General features: G+C 39.2%; 2 protein-coding genes across 8 annotated transcripts; one reads left to right on the top strand and one right to left on the bottom strand.

The window, feature by feature from the left end:
• Positions 1-2537: 2537 nt before the first annotated feature.
• Positions 2538-16171, bottom strand: kdm1a (lysine (K)-specific demethylase 1a). 7 transcript variants are annotated; one of them, XM_084914701.1, is made up of 22 exons: positions 16086-16164; positions 15363-15414; positions 14504-14788; positions 14008-14176; positions 13707-13840; positions 13551-13629; positions 13364-13456; positions 13138-13244; positions 12915-12996; positions 12507-12601; positions 10908-10925; positions 9924-10066; positions 9752-9842; positions 9526-9660; positions 7994-8067; positions 6943-7054; positions 6627-6759; positions 6336-6523; positions 5235-5349; positions 4930-5057; positions 4372-4518; positions 2538-4051 (listed from the first exon to the last, which is right to left on the bottom strand). In XM_084914701.1, the coding sequence occupies exons 2-22, from the start codon at positions 15405-15407 to the stop codon at positions 3851-3853; spliced, it is 2574 nt and encodes an 857-aa protein (XP_084770827.1). In that variant the 5' UTR covers positions 15408-15414; positions 16086-16164; the 3' UTR covers positions 2538-3850. The 7 variants fall into 7 exon arrangements, with proteins under 7 accessions (XP_084770827.1, XP_084770829.1, XP_084770831.1 ...); XM_084914703.1 differs by having other exon boundaries at positions 14008-14173; XM_084914705.1 differs by having other exon boundaries at positions 15378-15414; positions 16086-16159.
• A 689-nt stretch (positions 16172-16860) lies between these two features.
• On the top strand, positions 16861-22694 carry tmem30b (transmembrane protein 30B). The gene is made up of 8 exons (XM_084913997.1): positions 16861-16953; positions 17342-17540; positions 18378-18485; positions 18609-18716; positions 18875-18965; positions 19050-19187; positions 19300-19509; positions 20124-22694. Exons 2-8 carry the CDS (start codon positions 17352-17354, stop codon positions 20300-20302), a joined length of 1023 nt encoding a protein of 340 aa, XP_084770123.1. The 5' UTR covers positions 16861-16953; positions 17342-17351; the 3' UTR covers positions 20303-22694.
• Positions 22695-23210: the final 516 nt, after the last annotated feature.

Genomic DNA, 23210 nt, shown 5'->3' with positions numbered 1-23210 from the left:
ATGATTACCATTGTGGTAAAATAACTGAGACCGAGTCTCAGTTATTTTGGAAATCATGGGTAACACTGGCTGAATCCCAGAGGAGTTGTAATTCCTATTCCTTTTCCAGCTTGAGCTGCATGGTGCCAGTTTTGTGCACCTCCAGAGTACAAGCCTCAACACGTTCAGTCGAGCTGCCAGGCTTTCAGGTGCAGGACTGAACTAAAGATGTCTCATATAATGTACCATAGACCAGGGATATCAAACTCCTTTTACGTCACAGGATAAATACAGCCCACTTCAGACAAATGAAATTCCCATTTCTGTCAATATAAAGAAGTGTGACTACACATTTAATCCCTGCATAAGAATATATGTTAGCAAAAGAAAAAGTGTGATTTCAACAATTATCTCAGTTTTTCTACCTGACAATGATATGCTGCTGTATTAAAGAATTAATATAATTATAAAGCAGAAGGTTTTTAGTTAATTCAATAAAAAAATACACTTTTATAGCAGATAGTGAAATCTGGACATTTTCTCTCTTATAATTGCTTATTTATTCATTATGCTCATTAGTGTAGTATGAATGTGTATGGGGCATCCCTTTAATTGGGAGGAAAAGCTGTGAAAGTTTATGAAAGTGCAGTTAAGTTCCAAATTTATGCCCTCCTTCACGTTTTCCAAAGCCATCGAGTGTGCGGGGCCATTTCTGGGCCCCTGGCCTTATGTTTGACACCCCATAAATTTGTATAAATGGTGATTTTGTAATATTGCTTTAAGGTTCAATCGTTCCGTCAGCCACATCATTGGGTTTAGTTGCTTATTAATGCAAACATCAGCTGACATGGCAGCATCACATGACACAGGAGGGTTGTTAAACATCTTTGAGCTGATGGGAAAGCAACAGTAACTCTACAGACACTCGTTACAACAAGGGCATGCAGAGGACCACACTGGTTACTATTCCTGTCAGCTAACAATAAAAAACCGAGGTTACAGTTTACATGGAAGAACCGATGATAGGATCGGAATCGGCCCTACCAGCTCTGACCAGAGTGCACACATCTTCTGATGACTGCTTCCAACAGGATAATGTACCATGAAGGTGTTGATGATTTCACTGTACTCAGATGCACCTTTGGGATGTGGTGACTGTGCATCCAGTAAATCAAAAAGGGGTCCAGTTAAGTACTGGTGAGATGTACCTTACGTGTCCAATGAGTAGGTGTTAATTGTGAAGATATTTTAAAATGTTTGACATGTCACAGTTGAAAAAAATAGTAACAGTTGCTTATTTCCATTCAGTTTCATAGTCCTAGTGTTAAAGAGTCACTGCTATTGTCAGTCACACCTGTGGTTTTGCTTCTGCAATGTGAATAAAGAGACAAATAGTCACATCTAGCAAACCCGCAGGAATCAAACTCGTTGAAAGTCATGGGTTAACCTGCTGTTGTGGTTTTAATCTGCCCCACATTCAGATGGATGGGAGGTGGTGCCTGTTTGGACCCTGGTACTTCTGAGCCTCAGCTCTGATGGCTGACCTGAATTAGTGCTGTGAAGTCAGCCGTAGAAATGACTCAGTGGCACTCCAGGTGAGCGGAGGAGTGAAGCAGGATAGAGATCACACATTACAGCAGGTGTGAAAAGAAAACAGAGTGGGATGTTTACTGAGTGAACATGCAAAGGGTCAGAGGTCAATTGTGCAGAATTATATAAGTTTTAGAAGTGGCACTAGAGTGATTTTTATTTATTTATCTTTTGTACTTAATTTAGACAACCATGAGTGATGGGAAGATAATTCGTTGTACTGGTATTTAGTCATAAAAGTATACTAAAGGAGAGATGTGAGGAACAGCACGTGGGAGGTTTTGTACCTGCATTAGCACACATTCCACCCGGCGGCTATGGAGCTGCAGTTACTTGCAGACTTTTATAATACTTTCTGCCTCTCTATAAACCAATCAGTTGATGTGGGCTACAGGCTATTATAAAAAATAACCTCACCAGTCAACAGTTACACACTGCTCTGAGTCTATGGTTTACCAGGGAGGTGAAAATATCTGAGTGCAGCAGTCCAAAACCCCAGCTCAAATTACTGTTGTTACATCAAACATCTCCTTTGGTCACAATAATAATAACCACAGCTCTGAGGAGGGGGGAAAAAAAAGGCCCATGACGCTCAAGAGTGCATGGAAACAGAGGGGCACCGAGCCCTGAAACTTCAGAAAAAAACCTCATAGCTCAAGGCTGACCATTTTAATCTCCCCCTTCATTCATCAGATCCCCCACTATGTGGAGCTGCTGCCAGGGACCCTCATCTCTCTCTCAAAAACACAAACAGTACCACAGATCCTGGGAGGCGGCCAGACCTGCAATGAAGGAGGGTCACCGAAGGGTCAAAGCAGATGCAGACATGTTACATGCAAATGAATGTAAAAGCGCAATCACGACACAGTTGCAGGTAGTAGCAGCTCAAGAAAAGGGGGGGATGAATCCTGAAATCTGACAATCTACACATTTAAATCTCAGATTTTCCCAAAAAAGAGACTTTAATATACGTCTTTTCTTCTTTTAATAAAAGAAACCGACAATACAAAAAAAGTGTTGATCACAATAAACAAAGTTAATTCTTTGAATAGCTCTCTTTAACTTGTAATACAAGTCTTTTTCAATACACTTTCCAGCCTAAACAAATGAAATTTAACAGGCACACAGTTACAGTATATAGTAACATGTTAAGCTTTAAGACAACAAGACAAAAACAAAAGTCTTCTGGAGGAACAAAAGAACACATAAATAAGACATTCGGCTTGGATAGCTCCACATCGAATCACTCCAAGTACCGAAAGTAATTCCATGCCGGCAAATCTAAAACAACAACAACAAAAAAGATTTTTCCCTCACGGTTTCCAGTCTATGTAGTAGGTCATATCCTATTCTGGTAGTAGTTTGTAGTTGTACTATCTGCATATTTTCACATTTTTCTGGGACCTCTTAAGAGCCAAACTATGTCTGAAGAAATGCTCTAAGGCAAAAAAATCTTAATTAAACGCATGTCCAGAAAACTCTAGAAGTCTCATTTTATTCTAATAGCAAAAATTATTGGGGGATTTAAAACATTTTTTTCATGAGCCCCCTTTTTATTTTATCCACTACTTTCTATCAATCTGATGGCATCTGCACATGTCTGGTCACTTTTCTGTAAAACTCTGTCATAGTCATCTATCTCACTAGGTCTGAAAGATTATTATGATAGATCCTTACTGGGAAAGTGTCTCCTGCATCTTTGTGATTTTATCAGCTCAGTGGAGACTGTCCCACAAAGAAATAGCATGTACATAATGACCCTGTACCTAACACTGTTTCTAATGCAATTGAATGAATTTCACAATTTCCAAATACAGAAGAGAAATTTCTGTCTGTGTGGACAGGCACAGACACAAATCACCATCACTCTGGTAGGTTTTGCCTCAATGAAGCTGTGAGGAACATTAAGGTTTGCCCTAAGTTTGAATGCCATCGTTATTCATCTATCCATGTCGAAAAGGGACTTTAGACCTTACAGAGCTTTGACCAAGAGATTTATCTAGAATGTGAAGGGAGAATTCACAGCAGGTGGGTGTCACCTGTCCTGCCTGCTGGATGCTCTACCCAGACACCACCCCTCACCAAAACCAACATTTCCTGTAGTGAGAATGCATCCGTCCCTGCTGTGTGTGACTAGATGCTGTCCAGAGTTTGTGTGTAAAAAGACCAATCCAGAAATGTCACCAGTTTATGGGTTAAACCTTGTTTTGTTTTTACATTTTAATCACAAATTGTCTTAGTAAATCCAGTCCTGAGTAGGGAGGAACTCAAGAGAAGCTTTTCAAACGGTGGCGGTGGGCGGAGTTTGCTGAGGGTTGCTGGTGCCAGTGGGAGTGGCTTGTCTGGGAAGTGTGTACATGGCACCGAGGAACTGATCTGCGATGCGGCCGGCCTCTCGAAGACCACTGAGGAGTGCCCCGTGAACTGTAGCAGGATAGTTTCTGATGGTGTGCTCACCAGCGAAGAAGAGACGAGGGACAGGCTGCAAAAGGAGAAAAAAAACGCTTTGAGATAAGCTTTAAAATGTTCCACCGTTAGAGTCGGTTAAAAGTAGACGGGATTGGGAGGGTGGGGGTGGTAGTAAATTGTTGTGGCTCATCAGTCAACACATACATGCGACTTGTTCACATCAAATCAGCACGCCAACATCAAAACAGCCCAAAAACATCTGTGCTGGGAATAAACCGCTCCGCTTTGGTTTGGTTGAATATTGTGGGCAACTTTTCCTCATTACTTTCTCGCTCTCACTCACACACACACACACACTCCTGAATAATAAGCAGCCGTCTGCTGAGCACTTACCTGGGAGGCTCCTGGTATCGCTGGGCCAGGCGTGATGGGCTGCGCCATCAGGTCATAGTCATTGCCTGAAGAACCTGCTGCTACATACGAGTAGGATCCTCTCGCCCAGGGGTCGGCACGCCAGCGGGTGACCACAGTTTCCTTCGGCTGCCATGACAACACACAACAAAAACAGCACACGCTTTGTAAGAATTTTCCATGATGATATTAGAGGGACCTGTAAACAGCTGGCTCCAACGCTGGCATGCATGCATGTGATTTTATCCCATTTGAAACCATAAGCAAATGATTTATAATGAAGGGTGGTTTGGATCCGACTCCCCCCCATTGCAGGCGCTTTCACATATGCTCGCTCTGTTAAGTTTTGCTGGTTATGGGGGTCAAATCAGGAATGAATTTGACATTCCACTTAAAGTATTGGAAAACTGAGAAAACCCAACTGTTTGAGCTTGAAAATAGCCCCAACCACTACTTCACTGGAGGCTTCAAACATAATATTAAGATGTGTCTGATCAAAACTAGGGGACAGAACACAAGACGACACACAAAAGGCTCTACCTGTGGCACAGCGCTACTTCCAAATATTCCTTTAAGGATGGCCAGGCAACGTCCGACTATAACGTCATCACTGATGTTCTCCATAATGCCAGCAGCCTCGCCAGCCATCAGAGCGAGCAGGATCGGGGCTAAAAGAAAGAGTCACAATTCGTTATTTAGACCAAAATATGGTTGGGGTTTTTTGGTTTGTTTTTAAAGAAACAAATTACTCATATGAACAGCTCTTAAGTAAAAGTAAAAGCCCTTAAGAAAGTACTGAAGCAGTAATAGCATCAACGGCTAGAAATATGTGATGTGTACACCACCTTTGTAGAGGTTCCAGAAAAGGAATAGTTCGCCCCGACTTGCAGTGGTGGAGCCGACGTGACCGAACAGGTTAACGCTTGGATCCCAGAACACGCGGTCAAAACACAGCACCACCTTCAGAAACAGGGAGGGTGATAAATTAAGAACAGTCACCTAACAATCAGGCAGCTTATTTAAGACAAAACTCAATAATTTGTGAAGTACATATAAAGCTCAGCACATTGACAGCTCAGAATAGGTAGGGCCATGTGAATGGTAGAGCTCCTCCTGCTGGAGTAACTGCGCTAGTAGCAGCTTAGATTGCATAATAATGCAGTACTCTCCTCTGTGATGCAGCAGAATTAGAAAATAAAGTACTCTGCTGCGGATGATGCACGACAACAGAGGGAGTAGAGGAGCTGGTGGGGGTCAGGAGTGACGCAGAATGAGCACTCTGATCGGATTACTAACACGGGGCAAAAAGCATCTTTGGTGTGCACGCCATCCAGCTTTGTTCCACCTACACATACATGGCTCTCCTCTAGTCACCACTCATCATCTTCCAAACTAACACGAGGAATAGAACAACAATAGCATAGACATACATAGAGAAAATCGGAATCCTAGACTGATTTATGAAATAAAAAAATAAATTAAAAAAAATACACAAAAGAAATCAGCTCACTACAGCAGAAGTGCAAGCTTAGCAATTTAAGCGCAGAATAGCAAACCCCTCGGGACTACAATCAATAAATCCTGAATAATGATTTTGCTTTAAATGCAATATCCCTCCAGCAGCTGAAGGTCAGGTTCTCAGCATAATTATGCTGCAGCAAAAACAGAGGGTCATCTCCCTGAGAAACCAGCTCCTCAGTCCTGCTGAAAACACGCTACATGATTTAAAATAGCTTGAGCGCCGAAGCTGAACATGACAACATGTGTTAGGAGTCAGGCAAAAGTTGGGCACATCACATGTGTTACCCCACTGTGAATGAGTTTAAAATTAAAATCTTTGGACTCCAGCATAAAAATGCGACTCCGTTTTTATGAGTAGAACCTAAACAATGCAGAGTTTATCCTTTTCACTTTAACAAATGCTTATCCATATATTTAAATCCAACCTTGTTGAGGTTGCCGAAACCCATCCTCTGTATAGCTGATGTCTTCCACTCTGGCAGTGGGGGAACAAATTGGACTGCAGGGGGCTGCTGCTTCAGCACCCCGAGGGGTAGCGTGCACAGCACAGCGTCACACTTGTAGATGAATGTCTGAGTCGTGGAGCGAGTGTTCACAGCTATAACCTCACAGCCTGCAGAATCAACAAGAGTGCTCCTTAAACATTCTGCATTTATATGAACTGCAATACTGAGTTTCTTCAGTTCCACTTTTGCCAAATGACATAAGACACATACCAGATGCTGTATATCGGACCTGCCGCACCGCTGTGTTTAGTTTGATGTCCAGGCCCTCAGCCAAGGCCACAGGAACACACGAGTAACCATTTCTTACTGTTAAGTGGCTGCCAGTGAACTCAAAATCATCATCCTGTGGAAACATTAATTTAACATTTTATCTCAGCACAATAATAAACTTCCCCAAAAGTACTTCAAAGCAACAATAGCTTATTGAGCATATGAAAAAGCCAAGAACCTCGACTGTCTTCATTAAAACCAACCGCAGTCTTGCATTGCACAGTTAAGTCTTTTCAAAATGTGTTCGTGTACATACCTGATCCCAGTGCTTGAGAGAAAGGGTGGAGAGGGGTGTAGCGTTGGCAAACTCCAAGTTGGCAAAGTGCCAGTCTAGGATCTGCCGATCCCTGGATGACAGGTAAACATCACTGTGGGAAAGAAGGGGAAGGCAATGAGAAGTGAGGTACACTGACAGCTCATGCTAACTCAACTCAGGCTGCTCTTTCAAATGAAATTCTGAAAGAGTTGGGATGCTGTGTAAAATACAACTAAACACACAAAAATATAACTAAAAAACACAAACCCGTTATCTGATAAACTGATAACAGATAGAGCTCTTTCTACCACCGTGTCCATTGATTTTTGGTCTTGTCTCATGCGTGCAGAGAAGTTTTGGAAACTGCTGAACCTTGTGGTGCTCATTTTTACTTTTCTAACTCTGCCTCTTTAAAAAGCTCTTTTTATACCCAGTCATGTTACTGACGCGTCGCCAGGTAACCCAATTCATTTTCTTTTTAGTAACACTTACTTTTCCCGCCTTTTGTTGCCCTTTCTCTTATAAATACTGCTTCATAAAATGCAAATCAGTGTAATCACTTTTTATTTATGTCTTGGAAAGCATCCCATAATTTTTCGTGACTGGGTTTGTATTTTAAAAAATATTTCGTTAAACACACAGTCAGTGTTGTTTATTTAACCAACAAATTTCGCTCAATCCATATTTAGCAAATGATGCTTCAACATAATCAGTCCAGTATTTTTACCTGTTAAAGCCACTGAAGATTTACATCAGTAATGACATCGCAGGTAAGTGTTGCAAACCCAACTGTGACTTTCATTAAAGGACAAAAAAAACAATTGCTTAATAATAAATCACCACTGTAAACCTGGAAACAGGATTTACTTTGCCACTAAACACCAAAGTGGTACAAAGTACAGCCAACTCTGGGTATTTGTTCTAGCTCAGAACTCAAATGTAAAAACAACATCTCAGTGAAAAAGTAAGATTTCTTTAGAATCGTTTTTATAACCCCCCCAAAAAACCCAAATCCTGTTGGGGTTCTTTGGGATGGAGGGTGGGGTCTTACCTGGGTGGATTTGCTTCCAGCTCTTGGAGTTTCTCTTCAAGTTTGACCTGCATCTCCACCAACTCATCATACTCCTACAAACAAACAGCACAGTCATGTAATGTAGATTTCATTCAGTGTACATACAGCCTAGACGTTTAGCAGTGTCACAAGGGATCACAATCACAGTGTAAGAAACTTCTTATGCTTCCAGATACTGGGAATATTATCACAAATACATGATTTTTAAAAGTGTTTTTATAGTCTGGCCGCGATCACTATCTTAATAATTTTTTACTTCAGCTTGCGTTTAGTATGCACTTCAGGACCCAAAATTAGCAATACATCAGTACTTATGTCAAACAACAGACTTTGAGATTGAGTTTCACATGCATGTACATGTGTGTACACGGTACACACCCTGAGGGTTTCAGGTCATGCAGAAAGGACACGCAGCTTTGACAGAAAGAGCTGACTTAACCTGTTCAGTTCACCACAAGAGAAAAAACTAGGACAGTGCAAAGTCTGGTATTACCACGTAGCAGTCGAAGCTCCAGGCAAAGCTACATTAAGTCTTAAGGATCCCTCGCCTCTAAACTAGCTGACCTGAGGAAACACAAAAAGTGGCAAGACTACCACAGAATCTCTCAACAAAAAGAATTTCACTGGCTTTAAAATCTTGTTCTACAGTACAGTCATAAAAGAATATAATGTGCATAAACATAAACACACACACACACACACACACACACACACACACACACACACACACACACACACACACACACACACTCTCTTAAAAGCCAAGTCTGTCTTGCTAAAAGTGTATGTATACACATGTGCAGACAGAAAGACTGTAAGACAGTGATTCAAACCCTTGAAGTGGTCTCTCAGACAGCGGATGGGTCGCAGACAAATCCAGTTCAGATACCAGCTGTGTTTAAACTAAATCTTCCCCTTTAAATACACACACAGCAGTAGTGAAGGTGATTTATCCTCACCAAAAATAAAACAGCAGCACTCACTCTAATATTACGTCCAACTGAGGCATTAAACCACTTAAACACAGCCTGTCTGGTTTACTTAGACAGCACAGCATTAAAATTCTGCGAGGCATCCACCCTGAACTAGTGGTCCATAAAATATCCCCTTCAGATGATAGTACTACTTTAGCACTATAATACTCTTAAAATCACTTGTTAAATATTGAAAGTTCTTTCCTACACACTGTGGTGGGTCAACTTCCCGACCAATGAATGAACCTTATAATAAACCTAGAATGTCTAATACTGCCTCATAGTAGCTCAACCTACAGCAAATAAAAACAAAACACAGACACTATGTGACACTAACAAAAGTGTAAGATAGTGTAAGGAGTTGTAGCTATGATGCTCTTCTATGACACTGATTAGTGATTTTTGGATCATATCCAACCATCCATCCTCTTCCCCTTATCCCATGTGAAATACATTTGCTTTTGATCTGAAATAGTGTTAGACTGGCGATATGTCCAGTATCTATTTTCCATTTCTCAAAAAAAACATTGAACTTACTTTGCAGAGTGCGGTGAGGTCTCTGTGCTTGCTCTTCACCAGGAATTCAGCTGTGATATCTCTGGGGGGTTTTACTTCACTTGCTTCTTTATACTGCTGATGGAGCTCCTTAACACGTTCCTTAGTGGATACCATCTGAAAGGTGGAGAAAAGAGTTGAGGTAGGTAAGCAGAGCGAGGGGAAGAAAGTGGCAGCTAAGGAAATTCATAAAGTAATTTATGCTCACCTTATTAAGAAGATCCCTGAGCTCTTCCTGAGTCTTCACAATCTTCTTCCAGTGTTCTATCTGCTCATCTTTTACATGCTTCTCCTGCAGCCTACACACATACAGACACATTAGAGGTGTATTCAAGTACCCATAAGCATCTTTGATACTGATACCAGATTCTTTTACTCACTGTATGACCACCTCCAAAGCCTGACCCAGAGACACTGGTTTGTTATTGAGGAAGTTAAAGTCCAGCTGGTGGCTGAGGTAAGAGGTGGCCTCCAGCAGTCGGTTGAACTCTTGCTCCACCATCTCATCTTTTTCTTTTGGTACCTGGACACCCAAGCAATCGCATGAGGAGAATTTCTCATTGGTGGCATTTAAAAGACAGCATAATAAAACTACAGGCACACGAGACATGGCACTAGTCAAATAAACAAAACTAGACTTAACTCTTTTGATGTTTAGGGATAATGGAATCAATACTGACAAAAAAAACTTTGATTCACTAATAAAAGTTATTCATGTCTCCTTAAAAAATACTTAGAAATATTACAGTATTTGATGCCTTGATAAACATGCAGAAAGAGATTTATGACATGTTTCAAAATCACAGAACACAGACAATGCAAGAAAAGAGTTAGATCTATGGCTAAGCATTAGTAGAACACATTACGCATTATGATTGGGGTGAAACACATGAGGATGCTGTACATTTATCAAAGAATGGAGCTTTCTTTATTTGATTTGATTAATGCATTGAATATTTTTCACAGCCAGCCTCGTCTACTGCAATTTAGTAGAAATATAGCCAATTATATAACTAGATTTTCTGCATAGCATTGCTATTAAAATGAGCTAAAATATTGTGTTTGTAATGCGTTTTTTGCTTTAACCAAAGTTACTTTTTCACAAATTGAAACCAGAAACATTTAAACTGATTTCTTATCAACTCACTACTTAAAAAAAAAGCTAAAAAGCTAAAGTTTTGTCATTTTTTATCCAAACACAAAAGTTAATGACACTTTGCTTATTTGCTGTTCTCTTTAACTACTACAGGGATTTAAAAAAGGTTACATGATGTGAAGTTCAAATGGATGAGCAGCAATATTTAGTTCTAAAACTGGTTAAAAAGGAAGTAAGAGAAATAGTATGCAAATAAACAGATACATACACTTGTGCACCGTTCACCCTTTAGTAGTTCACCAAAAAGATGAACATGGCAGGGGTTGAAAAGACAAAAGGGGAGAGGGGAAGAGAGAGACAACATATTAAGTAAACACTTTCAAAGTCAAACAGTTTTGCACAAAAGTAAATCATGTACATTTAATTTGCCTTTTCCTGCAAGGGGGGGGGGGGAATTAGTTACACGTGATGTGGCTGCTTCAAAAGATTTCAAAATAGAGCCTTGAAAAGGATCCTAAACATCCTACTAATGTTGCTGCAGTTTAATGGGCAGAACACAAACTAAAGGGGGAAAAAACAATTTAATGACATTAGGCTATATCCGTTTCTAGGCTGTTCAGTTCCTAGAGGAACTAGAGCTGTTGTTGATCAGACGCAACAGTATGTAGTTAAGAACTCTACCACCATGTTTCGGTGAATCTTTGAAAGCCATAAAAAGGACAAGTACCAGCTAGGAACGCAAACACAGCACTTTAATGCCAACAGTTCACCTTTTCTGCAAGCATCAAAAAAAAGAAAAGAAAAGAAAATCCTAACAGAATGTTCTGGTTTACACATCTGTACATGTTAAAAGCAGACTCTGTGGCTCTAACGACATTTATGCATGAATGTGTCTAAAAGCATGGCCATACCCTCGTTTAAGTTACAAGTGCAAACACACAATCAATTTCAACAAACTCAGAAACCACTGACTTGTTGTTGGACATAATAAAAAGACTCATTCAAACATTCAGAGTGACAGAGAAACCATGTGAACCACCAGACCCACAATCAGGAACAGAAATCAAATAAATAAACCAGCATGGAGGTGGGTTTTGAGCAGTGGTTATCAAACTGTGGGGGATGATGGGGAACAGCCAGGTGAGAAAAAAAACATAATAAATTGACCCTGTGATGTACGGTGAAGCTACTTTGTGATTTGAACCCTTTTGTTAGTAACTGATAAAGATTATGGCTTCCCACGTGTTTGTTTTCACGAGACACATTTGCCAACTTTAACCACATTTCCACATCAATTACTAAATGATTAAAGCTGCAAACGATTACAAAATCATCTCTTAGAGTTAGGTAACCCAACAGAAATCATGTGAAATGACCCCAAGAAAGGCATTCATTGGAAACATCTTCACAAGACAGCTGAGCTGAAGCAGAAAACACAGACTTTAACATGTCTACTGAACATTGTGTGGGTCTGGTCTGGAGCTAGGGCAAACATAAGTTGTGCATGGAGGTTATCTGCGTTATTAAATCAAATGGTTCACATAGTTCTGTTACCATCACCGGGAATGTTTAATAGGTGTGTTAGTATGAACAGCAGCATGGTTGAAGCAAGCAGACATTTTTCACACATCAGCATGCATGCCTCTATTGCTGTTAGCCTATTGCCACATCGTGGTTTTGTAACAAAATTTGTATTTTTACAAAAAAAAAACCAAAAAAAAAAAAACACACACACACAAAAAGTTTGTTATTAAAATTAAATCAAATATATATTTACAAATATCTTAGGAGCCCCATTGAATTTTGCTGCAACAGGATAATAGACAAGAGGCACCTCAGTATTATTAAGATCATTCATTGTACTTACAGCCTGTCCATTGGCTTCATATAGTGGACACTTCTGTTTGATCTTGGCCAGCTCCATGTTAACCTGCTTACTGACAACTGCCATAGGATTTCCTCCTGAACAAGTGCACACACAGACCCAAAATACAATGACATTACACAGGCTGTTATCACCCTCTACAGGTTAATCAAAGTAAAACTAAACCAATATAAAACTATAATTAAAAAATAGCTCTCTTAAGACTGTGATCTCAGATCATGTGACACTAAAAATTATTTGCATCTTGAACACATGACGCTTCTGAGTTTTGGAGTATTAGGAATTGTATACTAAAATATATGCACCTCTACAGCACACAGATGCTAAAAACTTACTAAATGCTAAAAATGATTAACTTCAGCATCTCAACAAAAAGAATCTGATTCTTACCCAGCCCCGTCACTACCATGGCTCCAAGATCTGCAACATAGTTGCCCTTCCTGAATGTGGCCACTCTGCCTCCAACACGGTCCTGCATGGAAAGATTAACATTTCAAAAAGCAATTTAAAAGTATACATGAATAGAATTTAGAGGCTTATTATAGTGAGCATTTTACAATCTCAAATGACTTATACCAACATCTGATTAACAGAAATACTGTTAGTAATGTACCCTGGCTTCCAGCACAGTAACATCCATCCCAAAGCTCTGCAGCTGCCGGGCTGCGGCCAGGCCAGACACACCTCCACCAATGACTATAACCTTCCCAGTCTTCTTTGCTGCAGGACAAGGCAGTATTTTGTTTTTCAACTCAAAGTCATGTAGAAAACATAAAACGTACCAAAATTAGGTTAATTGCTAGTGTTATTTCAGCAGTAGAATAACTGGATGAACTTACTGGGTAAAGGCTTGACCCTCTTGTAAATACCAAAGTTAATGAGACCATGCCTTTCCAAGTAACTGTGTATCCTGTGGACCAACACAGCATCACCTACAAAGAGAACAAATGGACATCAAATTTCTCTTTCTGTATGAGGACAAAAATAAAAATAATGGGGAAAAAAATGTTTTATTTAATTCCTCACTGTTATATGGAGCTTCAAGCTGCTGCGCTGTGGCCTCAAAGGTCAGCTGTATTTTAGGGTTGTCTAGCCACAGTTGGAGCTGGATGAGAATAACATGAATTACAGTACTGCCCTTTATCTAGAAACTCAAATTAATCCATTTATATGAATACATACCGTGCGGTTGCGAATGTACAGAAAGACCTTCTGAGTCTGTTGGGGACCGCTGATGATGTCAGGGAAGCAGGCTGCTTCCTGGGATGTCATACGGTCATGAGGAAGACGGCTCTGGAAAGCAGCACCTTCCAAACCTAAAAATAAACACGCATATTTCTTTTCTGTTGAAATGAAGTCTAAGATCAGTTTAACACGCCACTGAGTTAAGAATTGCAACCAATTAGCAGGTAAATGATTATACACAATGTTCAATAAGAACATGTCTTCTTTTACTGCTCTAACATGCAAGTGTTTCACACACCAGACGGTTCATCTGGTTCACTGTCATTCTCTTCCTCCACTGGTGGGGGTGGAGGAGGGATGACCTGCTTCCTTTCTTTCTCTGCCTTGGCATTCCTCTCCTCCTCTGAGTAGTATTCATCCTCCGAAAGATTAGCCAGGCTTTCGTCCATCTCGCGGTACTCCACCTGCAACAGTAGGCACAATAAAAGCATCATTAAAACCGGCGTTCACGTAAATCATTCATTTACTCCCACTTCTCTTAGAAGTGCTGAAACATTTCTCAGGCATAACCAACAACTGCCAGAAATATCACACTGTAAACACTGGGAAACAACTGCCACTTCTAACTTTTCACGGAGGTGCAGACGCAGAAGAATACCTGTGTCTTGGGATAATGAACACTCCTCGGATAATGAACGCTCCTGAAGCACAGAATATAATCAATTCTCATGATGCCACAATAAACTTATTTCCTTTCCTTCCCTCGTGAGCATCTATAAACCTAAAATATTTACTTTTGCTCGCTTGCGTCGACTCGTCCTACGGACTTCAGCAGAGTCCTGATCTGCCCCTCCGGGGCCTGACTGGTGTGACAAAGAGGCTCCTCCATGTTCCCCACTAGGGGAAGACCTGTCCTTTTTCTTTGAATCCATAGCTCCAGCCACTGAGGCTGCAGATCCCGTCTGGATGTCAGAACCCGGGGCCCTATCACCTCCCGCTGCAGAAGACGAAGAAGAGGAGGAGGAACCCGCATCTGATTTCTTGCTAGACAGCATTATGGAGGATGTTGGAGGCCTCTCCTAAACAAAAAAGGGAACAGGAATGAAATGTACTCCTTAATGATGATGCTTACAACAACAAAAAGTGAAATGGTTGAAATTTAGATGTTCACAACTGTGTAACCAATAATAATAATAAAAAAAAATTTTGGATGAACATGATGATGTGGTTTTGAGCACTGGGTAAATAACTGTGTGCACATATACTGCACTTTAAGGTACAAAATATATGAAAATTAAAGATTTACTTTACAGCAACATATAAAAAGTACAAAATCCATAGGGATAAGAAACAATGCAGAAGGGCCTGCAAGTCTTTGCACTGTCAGTCCAAAAGCCCTTGTAAGTGTAATTCTCAGTAATTGAAGGTTTGGTTAACAATTACTTTTCATCATAAACATTTGAACATCCTCCTGCCATTTGAAGCAAGAACTGCAAAATACTGCCTGGTGTTTGAAAATACATCATCCCAAAATAAAGACATTAATTCGTTTTTGTTTGTTTTTTTAAATCTCTATAACTGGATGATTTAAACAATGTTGCGTGTGCATGGATGTCATGACTTTATGAAATGAGGGCACCAAGGTACAGTAACCTTGTCTTGTTTTACCCATTTCTCCGTGCACCTGGTAATATCCATTCAAACACTAAGAAATAAAGACAGAACCAGAAATATGGTTACGAACAGGACTGTTTGATATCGGCCTTTTATGTCATTTTGAATGGATTTTAACTTAGCTAAATTACTTCGTAAAATACTGAGACCCTGCGTGGGACGAAGGTCTTTCACAATGTCTGTCGATCAAGTCGAGATATCTCCTGAAGAAAACAGGAAATGGCTTGCCGTTTGCCCGTCTGTATCCTACTTTCTGATTAAATATGCCCAATCCCGTTAGTCAGGAACCGTCTTTCTCTGACTTGTTTCAGCTAGCAAGCTAACGACAAAACTAGCTTAGCAATCATTTGCTAACAGCAGGTTTTCTTCTGTTCAGAGCCTTAAATGCACCATATGAATTTCATATCGTAACCATTTAACGCTACTGCTAAACACGCAATGTACTGCAGCCATATAGATTTCACTGAATTTAATATATTCCTTTCTAATTTCTCATTGGCGACCATGCTAGGTGAGCCAATGCTAACAATAAGCTCCGGCTAGCACCAATGGTAGCATAAGAGCACGTACGCCGGTTTGTTTGGAAATTAATGCGTATTGATACACTGTACGCGAAATCGTATGCAAACGTTCTCACACTACTCTGCACTACACTGCTACTGGCAACCGGAAATTATAAAATACTGAAAATATTAATAATACCTCTCAATCCCCCAGAAGATGTCAACACAAAGACTCCACACTATTAGACCTTGCACAACGAACTTCTCTGTGATTGGTGAATGGAAAACATTACGCAATTGCCGCCCTGTGTAGTTAATGGTTGAGATAACTGCCAATCTAAAACAATGCCGAGCCTTTGAATAGCTCCTACTGTTACTGCCATTACTCGAGGGCGCTTTTCGTGGTTAAATGGCTCATAACTACTGCAATGGATGAAATATTGTTTACCTTTAGATATGAACACTATGTTGGTGCTCTGGAACAGCTTCTGAATCCAGCACGAAAGAGCGTTTTAAAGAAAAAAAATCATTTATTACTAAATTACAGCATATGTTATACTGAGTCAAAATTACAAGTCAGTTTATCTTTTTTTTTTAATTAAGTTAGCCTTGTAAAGCCTGATTCAAAAAATATTTGTTGAATAAAAGTAAATTAATATCAGTTTGCCCATTTCGGTTTTAATTTGCATAATTGTTGCTACTTCCGGCATTTTTTGTGGAGTTTATTCAGCGGGGGGGGAATCACAAATCTCAAATATGATACCCTTGGAGTTTCAAATTTGCATAGGCCTAGCTGACATAGTTCAACCCAGTATCACGGCTTTTTATTTATTTTTTAGTGGCCAAAACAAGCCTGCATGTTCCGCGTTTCCCTCCTACTTTCTGTCCGCAAAACCCCGACCCTGCAAACAACTGACGTTATCCCTAGAAAAGAAAAGAGCAGGTGTGGCAGAGTAGGCGGGGTAAGCAGGTAAAGGTGTTCCGCTCCGTCGGGCTCACGACTCAGGGAAGCATATCGATGTTCTGTTTTTGAGGCTTTTGTGTCTTCGTTTTAGAGCTGATTGCACGTAAGTGGCTAAACATATAATACCCAAGTGTTAGGCGTGAATATAATGATAAAGCATTTTGTTTGGGGTAAACTATGTATCTGAACAAACCCATTTAAAAGTGAGCGAAAACTCAGTGGTGTACTTTTAATAATCTGTATACCGCTGGGGTCGGGGTTTTACATTTCGTGTGTACAGTATTACAAAGGTTTTCGCTGTGTTTTGTGTCGAGCTGTGCTACAGTGTTATGTGACGTCAGTTGTCAACACACATGTATAAATCTTTGGTGAACAAATGAGCTAGTATACTTTTAGTAGGGGGTTCATACATTGCCGTGGATGTGATAGACACATTTGCAATGCTATAAACTGGATCATACTTGTAAACCTATAATGATTCAATCCAACAGAAGCGAGAAAATGGTGAAACAAGAGTCAGAGTCAGCCAACCGGCCAGACAACACCGCTTTCACCCAGCAAAGACTTCCGGCATGGCAGCCTATACTTTCTGCTGGAATTGTAATCCCAGGATTTGTCCTCATTGGGCTAGCCTTCATCGGCATTGGAGTCGCTCTCTTTGTCACTTCCAGGAGCATCCAGGTGTTAGAGGTATGACCTCCACACTGAAAGCATATGCCTAGGATGAACAATCAAATGACAACTGCATGCAGCCAGTATTTTTTTTTTTTAAATAATTATAATTATTAAACAGGGGCGGATCTAGAATGGTGGCATGTGCCACCCTAAAATGATCTCTTGCCACCCCAAGTGTCACCCTAGTTTTGCATATGACAGTGTTGTTTATTAAAATAAGATACCATTAACTTTGAATTTATTGAATAGTGTTAGCCCCCTACACCATTAACAAATGGTCCAGTCCATAGCAGGACCAGCTTTTTTCTTGTTTTCAGCAGCAAGCCATGCCTATGATTGTGCCAGAGCACATTTTGAACAACACCCCTCCATGTTGTGTAGTTTTCTGAATTTTATACATATTGTGCTATATATTTATTTATTAAACTGGCTATAGAGTACATAGAATCAAAATTCATGAGTTTTATGTGGATTTTATGTGAAACTAACATGTTTAATTATATGGGCTACAGAAAATAATTAAGTTATAGACAATATTTATATGAAAAGCACGTATATTTACTGCATTTGAATCATTTTAACCATATGTCATCACCTGCATATGTGTTTGAAAAAAAAGGCTTTGATTTTGCCACCCCATTTGATTTCTCTGCCACCCTCATGCCACCCTAAGAAAAAATTTTTAGATCCGCCCCTGTTATTAAACAGTCTTTAAACATTAAAATTTATATATGGGATCATTCTTATAAACAGTTACTGACCATGCTGTCTGCTTACAGACTTGAATACAAGAATGAAAATACATGTTTTTGAGAAGTAAGAATTTATACTTTGATGTTCTTTCCCACACAGCTGGACTACACTGGGGATAGCAACGGATCACCATGTTCTAGCTGCTCCCAGTCAGTTGTAGCAAACTGCAAGTGCTCACTGAACTTCACCCTCACTACTCTGTTTCAGGTTGGGATGGATCCTTGTTTTATATAATTTATGCCAGCATAACTGTACTCCTGGCTCTCAATCCAGTGGGGTTTTTTGGTTATTGCCTTTTTTTTTATGTGGGTTTTGTTTTCCTTAATCCAGGGCCCTGTGTTCTTTTATTACGGATTGTCAAACTACTTCCAAAACTACAGAAGATATGGGGCATCCAAAGACGATAACCAGCTATATGGAGACCTGAGTTACTTTACAGTGAGTTAAGAACACACTGTATTTCACAGACACGCACAGACTTGGATGTGTAAAAACGTGCAGTTTCTAAAGCTGTGCTGAATTTACTTTTACAGTTCTGTAATTCATGTAAATCTTACAGACCATGAATTTAAAAAAAATGTCTGTATCTCTTGAAGAGCCCCAGTAGTTCCTGTTCCCCCTATGACTACGACAGCAGCAAAAAACCAATTGTGCCATGCGGATCAATAGCAAACAGCATGTTCAATGGTTTGTATGGGATCTCTAGTAATTGTGGAGATTAAAGTATCTTCTATAAAAGGAAGTGTTAATTTTTTTTTTTTTCTTTTAAAGACACTTTCACGCTGACTTGGACCGTCAATGGGACAACAAATAACGTGCCCTTGGATGGAAAAGGAATAGCGTGGTGGACAGACTACAACATCAAATACAGAAATCCAAGCGTTACACCTCTGAAGAATGCCTTCAATGGTAGTACCTTTAGTTTAATTTTATCTTAAGTTGTGTTTAATAGAGGGTAATAAAGTGCACATTCCAGGAACTTAACATACTTTGGTAAATGTTGGCCTACTTTGACTTGCAGGTACTGTGAAACCCATAAATTGGGCCAAGCCTGCTTATGATTTGGACGCATCAGACCCCAGTAACAACGGGTTTGTGAATCAAGATTTCCTGGTGTGGATGAGGAGGGCAGCACTGCCAAATTTCAGAAAGCTGTATCGACGAATCGATGCAAGCGGGGATTATCAAAAGGGTCTCCCAGCTGGAAACTACACGATTGACATCACCTACAGTATCCTTGTACTCATTACGGAATATACGATGATTTAAAGGATTATGCATATTTATAATATATGTATTTATACACATGTATAAATGATGATATGAAACCAATGATATTTAACACTTACAAAATAGCCTGCTGTTTAAAAAAATAAATAAAAAATTCCACCGATTTAAAGATTTACGAGGCTCCAGTGTTGTGTTACAGCCACAGCAGTGTATTCGTAACCTGTTCAACAGGTTGGGTGTGTCTCTGTTCACCAGAGCACTGGCTCGAGCACAATGACTCAGGAGTTCTTTAAGGTGACCAAAAAAACAGGCAAATCTTCTGACATGGGTAAACAAGCTAGGCAAATAGCTTTTGATTGTGTGTGCCAAGGCAGGACTTATGTAAAGCTCTCCATATCGCCCACTTTAGAAAACAGGGCTGTAAGTTTGAATACTTTCAATACAACATTTAAATATATTTGTTTGTTTGCAATGCAAGCAAGACAGATTTTTATGGAATGAAAAATGTACTTTTTGATATAACTTATGTCTTTTCTGCTTTAGTGTTATTGTTTTCCACAACTGGTATTCATTTGTATCTATTCTCAGTGTATATCCTTAACACTTGTGCCCCAGACTATCCTGTTCGGGCTTTTAATGGGGCGAAGAAGATTGTGTTCAGCAATGTGTCCTGGATGGGTGGAAGTAATGAATTCCTCGGCATTGCCTACCTCGTGATTGGTTCCCTGTGTGTCGTGATGTCCGTAGTTATGCTCATCGTCTATGCTAAATTCAAGTTCCCCGATGAGGAATGAGCATCCTGTCACGGACTTCAGCGGATGTATCGACTCGATCGACGTTTTCAATGATCTTTTCCGTCTTTTTGGCCTTCATTCGATGAGGTGATCAAGGTGCGGTTTAGTCCTCATGTGAAATGCTCAAATTACGTATTTTATCCTGGGTATGAAGATTTATCTCCGGAGGTGCAGACAAAGTCTGTTTTTAACTTTCAAAGGACTTGATGCTGATGTTACTGTATTGATTCCATGCAACTAGTGAGCTAGCATAATTTGTTTTAGTTTTTTTAAATGTTGGTATATATAGTTGTCCACCGGCACATCCGTAAACGAATCCTTTACTTGTCTAGCCAACAAATAGTCATTGCGAGCAGACCTCTTAAAAACATGCTTTTGTCATCAAAAACTGAGCTGCATTCTCACTTTAACTCAGTAACAATATTAAAGCCATAAATCATTGAAAAGCTATCTGTGGGGTGTGTAATAGAAGTTGCAAATGTTGCTGTTACTCAGGGATGCGGTGTATAGGCTAAGCCCCTAATTATATTTTCTCTTAACTTGTTCCAGTTTGAACTGTTTACTCTTTGAAACTGATGCTTTACTTTATGTTGGTATTTATTTAAATAAACATGACCAGGACGATTGTGTCCTACTTCTTATTCTGCATATATAATCATACTCAAAAAGCTCAATTTAGTACATGACATTTTATTTTATTATCAAATGTGTAATATCAAGTGCTGGTGGGTCTGCCTTCTTGATGAAAAGGCAAAGGGAGATTGAGATGTGATCTTTTTTTTTGTCCTGTGGGTTTGTGGGTGGGGTCTCTGTAGAAGGGACTTGTTCCGGCTCTTTGTCCTGTTCTTCCAGCAGTTTCTGAAAACTTTTTGGGGCGATACTTCTCACATTGTTCTGCCGGGGTGGGGCCCACTCATGACACTTGATTTAAATGTGATCCCATGGAGTGCCGATAGAGCACATGTCCAGAGGCCCCATTCCCACCATGCCACTATTACTGTCTAACAATGGGATGGAAAGGGTACTTTACTCAAACACACTTTTCATATAGTTAAAAATATGCTAGGCTACTTTCTTTTTCTGCTCCATTTTGAATGCACATGCTGTACCTTGTACTCCATAACATTTATTTTAAAGCTTTAGTTATTATTTTACAGAACTTTAGATACAAATCTACACACAAAAGGAAAGAAAGTTTAGTTAACTTGTATCTGCAGTTAAAAAAGTATATAAAGTTAAAATCTATCAACAGGGGCACACACACACACACACACACACACACAATTTTAATCACATATATACAGAATTACATAAAAAATAAGCAGTCATAATGAAATGAATGCTCACAAGATGAAGTCCTCAAAATCATTTTTTAAAATATATATCATGAATAAAGATAGAAATCTATACAAGTTTTCAAATTTTGGGGAAATATATTCCAGTAATTAATTGCTCATTAGGAGAGAGCTGACTGCGCAAAAACGATGCATTGCTTAGGCACACCTACATGGCGGACCTTGTTGCTATACTCATTTGCCCAGAACAGGCTGGATAAATCTTGTATTGTATTCAGATGTACTAAATGCATATCTGAATTCAATAGTAGTTAGAATGTGTTTGTAAAGTGATCTGATGAACTTTAAGTCAGTCTTATTCACCTGTGAGCAGCATGACATGCAGAAATGAGAGTAAGAAAGATTCATTGCATTCAGATTTCCTGTCTGTCACCTTATTTATGGAATTACCACAACAACTTTCATGTGCCAGGGAATATACTTTTCTCGCTTTTGAGTTTGATAGTGTTGAGAGAATCTGATTCATTTTCACATCATCTGTGTGGTTAAAAGTCAAAATATTTGTGCTAGTTAAAACCAATCTGGGACTGCATTTCTGGAGGACTAGCACTAAACTCTAAAAACAAATTAATATGAGGTTATATATACTTTTTTACATTTATAACATTTTGTATTGTCCCATTTATGGGTACACTTTTCAGTTCTCTTTTCCTAAGAGTTAATCAGTCCTTTTATAGATCTGTTTAATATTTTCTTTCGTCTGTGTTATGATCTCAAGGAGCAAATTTGCTTTGGCCTTCCTGTGTTGTCCTATGACTTTATTTTGAAAACCTTCAATTAATTCAGTTAATTGTATATTTTAGATAGTGGGCAAAGAATGTTAAACATGGAGCTGCCGTGCAGGAGGAAAAGAGGAAGACCACAGAGACAAATCATGGATGTAGTGAAGGACAACATGCAGACAGTTGGTGTAACAAAGGAGGATATTAGGGATAGGGTGAGAGGGAGAATAGGATGACCAGTTGTGGCGACCCCTAGCGACAATAACCTGAAAAAAAGAAGGGAGTATTTACCTTTTATATAGGTGTAATATAGATTATTAAATATAAGCAACCAATTTTTTTAAGTATTACCTAACAAGGATCATAACTTTTTCTTGAGTAAAGACTTTAACACAAGTAATTCAACACAAAACAATTCTCCACGTTTCACGTACTGATAATAAATATGTAGTAGGTCACAGGGTTGCACATTATGGAGGGCCCAGAGTGCCAAAGGGAATTAAATAAATGCATAATTAAATAAATATTAAAGTGTGTAATTTAATAATTAAAATAGGAAATAGTTAATCAACTAAATGAGTAAATAATGAATTGATGTCAATTAATTTCTTTAAAACATTCCATAAATTCATTTATTCATTTTTTTTTTCCAATTATAATTTATTAATGGTACATTTAATTCATTAATTATCTATTTATCAAATTTATTTTGGTACTCGTAGTCCCCAATAGAACATGGGCCACAACATGCCTTTGTTTTCATTATTACATTAATTATTACATTAAAATTACATTATTATTGAATTAACAATAGCACAAATCAAAGTTTGT

The sequence above is a fragment of the Perissodus microlepis genome, chromosome 19 (genome assembly GCF_051167445.1).
Source record: "Perissodus microlepis isolate ML-2025 ecotype Zambia chromosome 19, ASM5116744v1, whole genome shotgun sequence".
NCBI lineage: Eukaryota > Metazoa > Chordata > Actinopteri > Cichliformes > Cichlidae > Perissodus > Perissodus microlepis.
The sequence above is the reverse complement of the archived record's forward strand: the minus strand, read 5'-3'. Positions and strand labels throughout refer to the sequence as shown.

What these genes read in the sequence shown, in the direction of transcription:
- kdm1a (XM_084914701.1), bottom strand. Translation starts at nt 15,407, where the DNA reads ATGGATATTACCAGGTGCACGGAGAAATGGGTAAAACAAGACAAG. An exon ending in TGAACCAGATGAACCGTCTG is followed by an intron (nt 13,841 to 14,007) that starts GTGTGTGAAACA and finishes GTTTATTTTTAG; the next exon opens with GTTTGGAAGGTGCTGCTTTC. An exon ending in ACCTCACCGCACTCTGCAAA is followed by an intron (nt 8,068 to 9,525) that starts GTAAGTTCAATG and finishes GTTTGTTTGTAG; the next exon opens with GAGTATGATGAGTTGGTGGA.
- tmem30b (XM_084913997.1), top strand. Translation starts at nt 17,352, where the DNA reads ATGGTGAAACAAGAGTCAGAGTCAGCCAACCGGCCAGACAACACCGCT. An exon ending in GAGACCTGAGTTACTTTACA is followed by an intron (nt 18,717 to 18,874) that starts GTGAGTTAAGAA and finishes TATCTCTTGAAG; the next exon opens with AGCCCCAGTAGTTCCTGTTC. An exon ending in CACGATTGACATCACCTACA is followed by an intron (nt 19,510 to 20,123) that starts GTATCCTTGTAC and finishes CTTGTGCCCCAG; the next exon opens with ACTATCCTGTTCGGGCTTTT.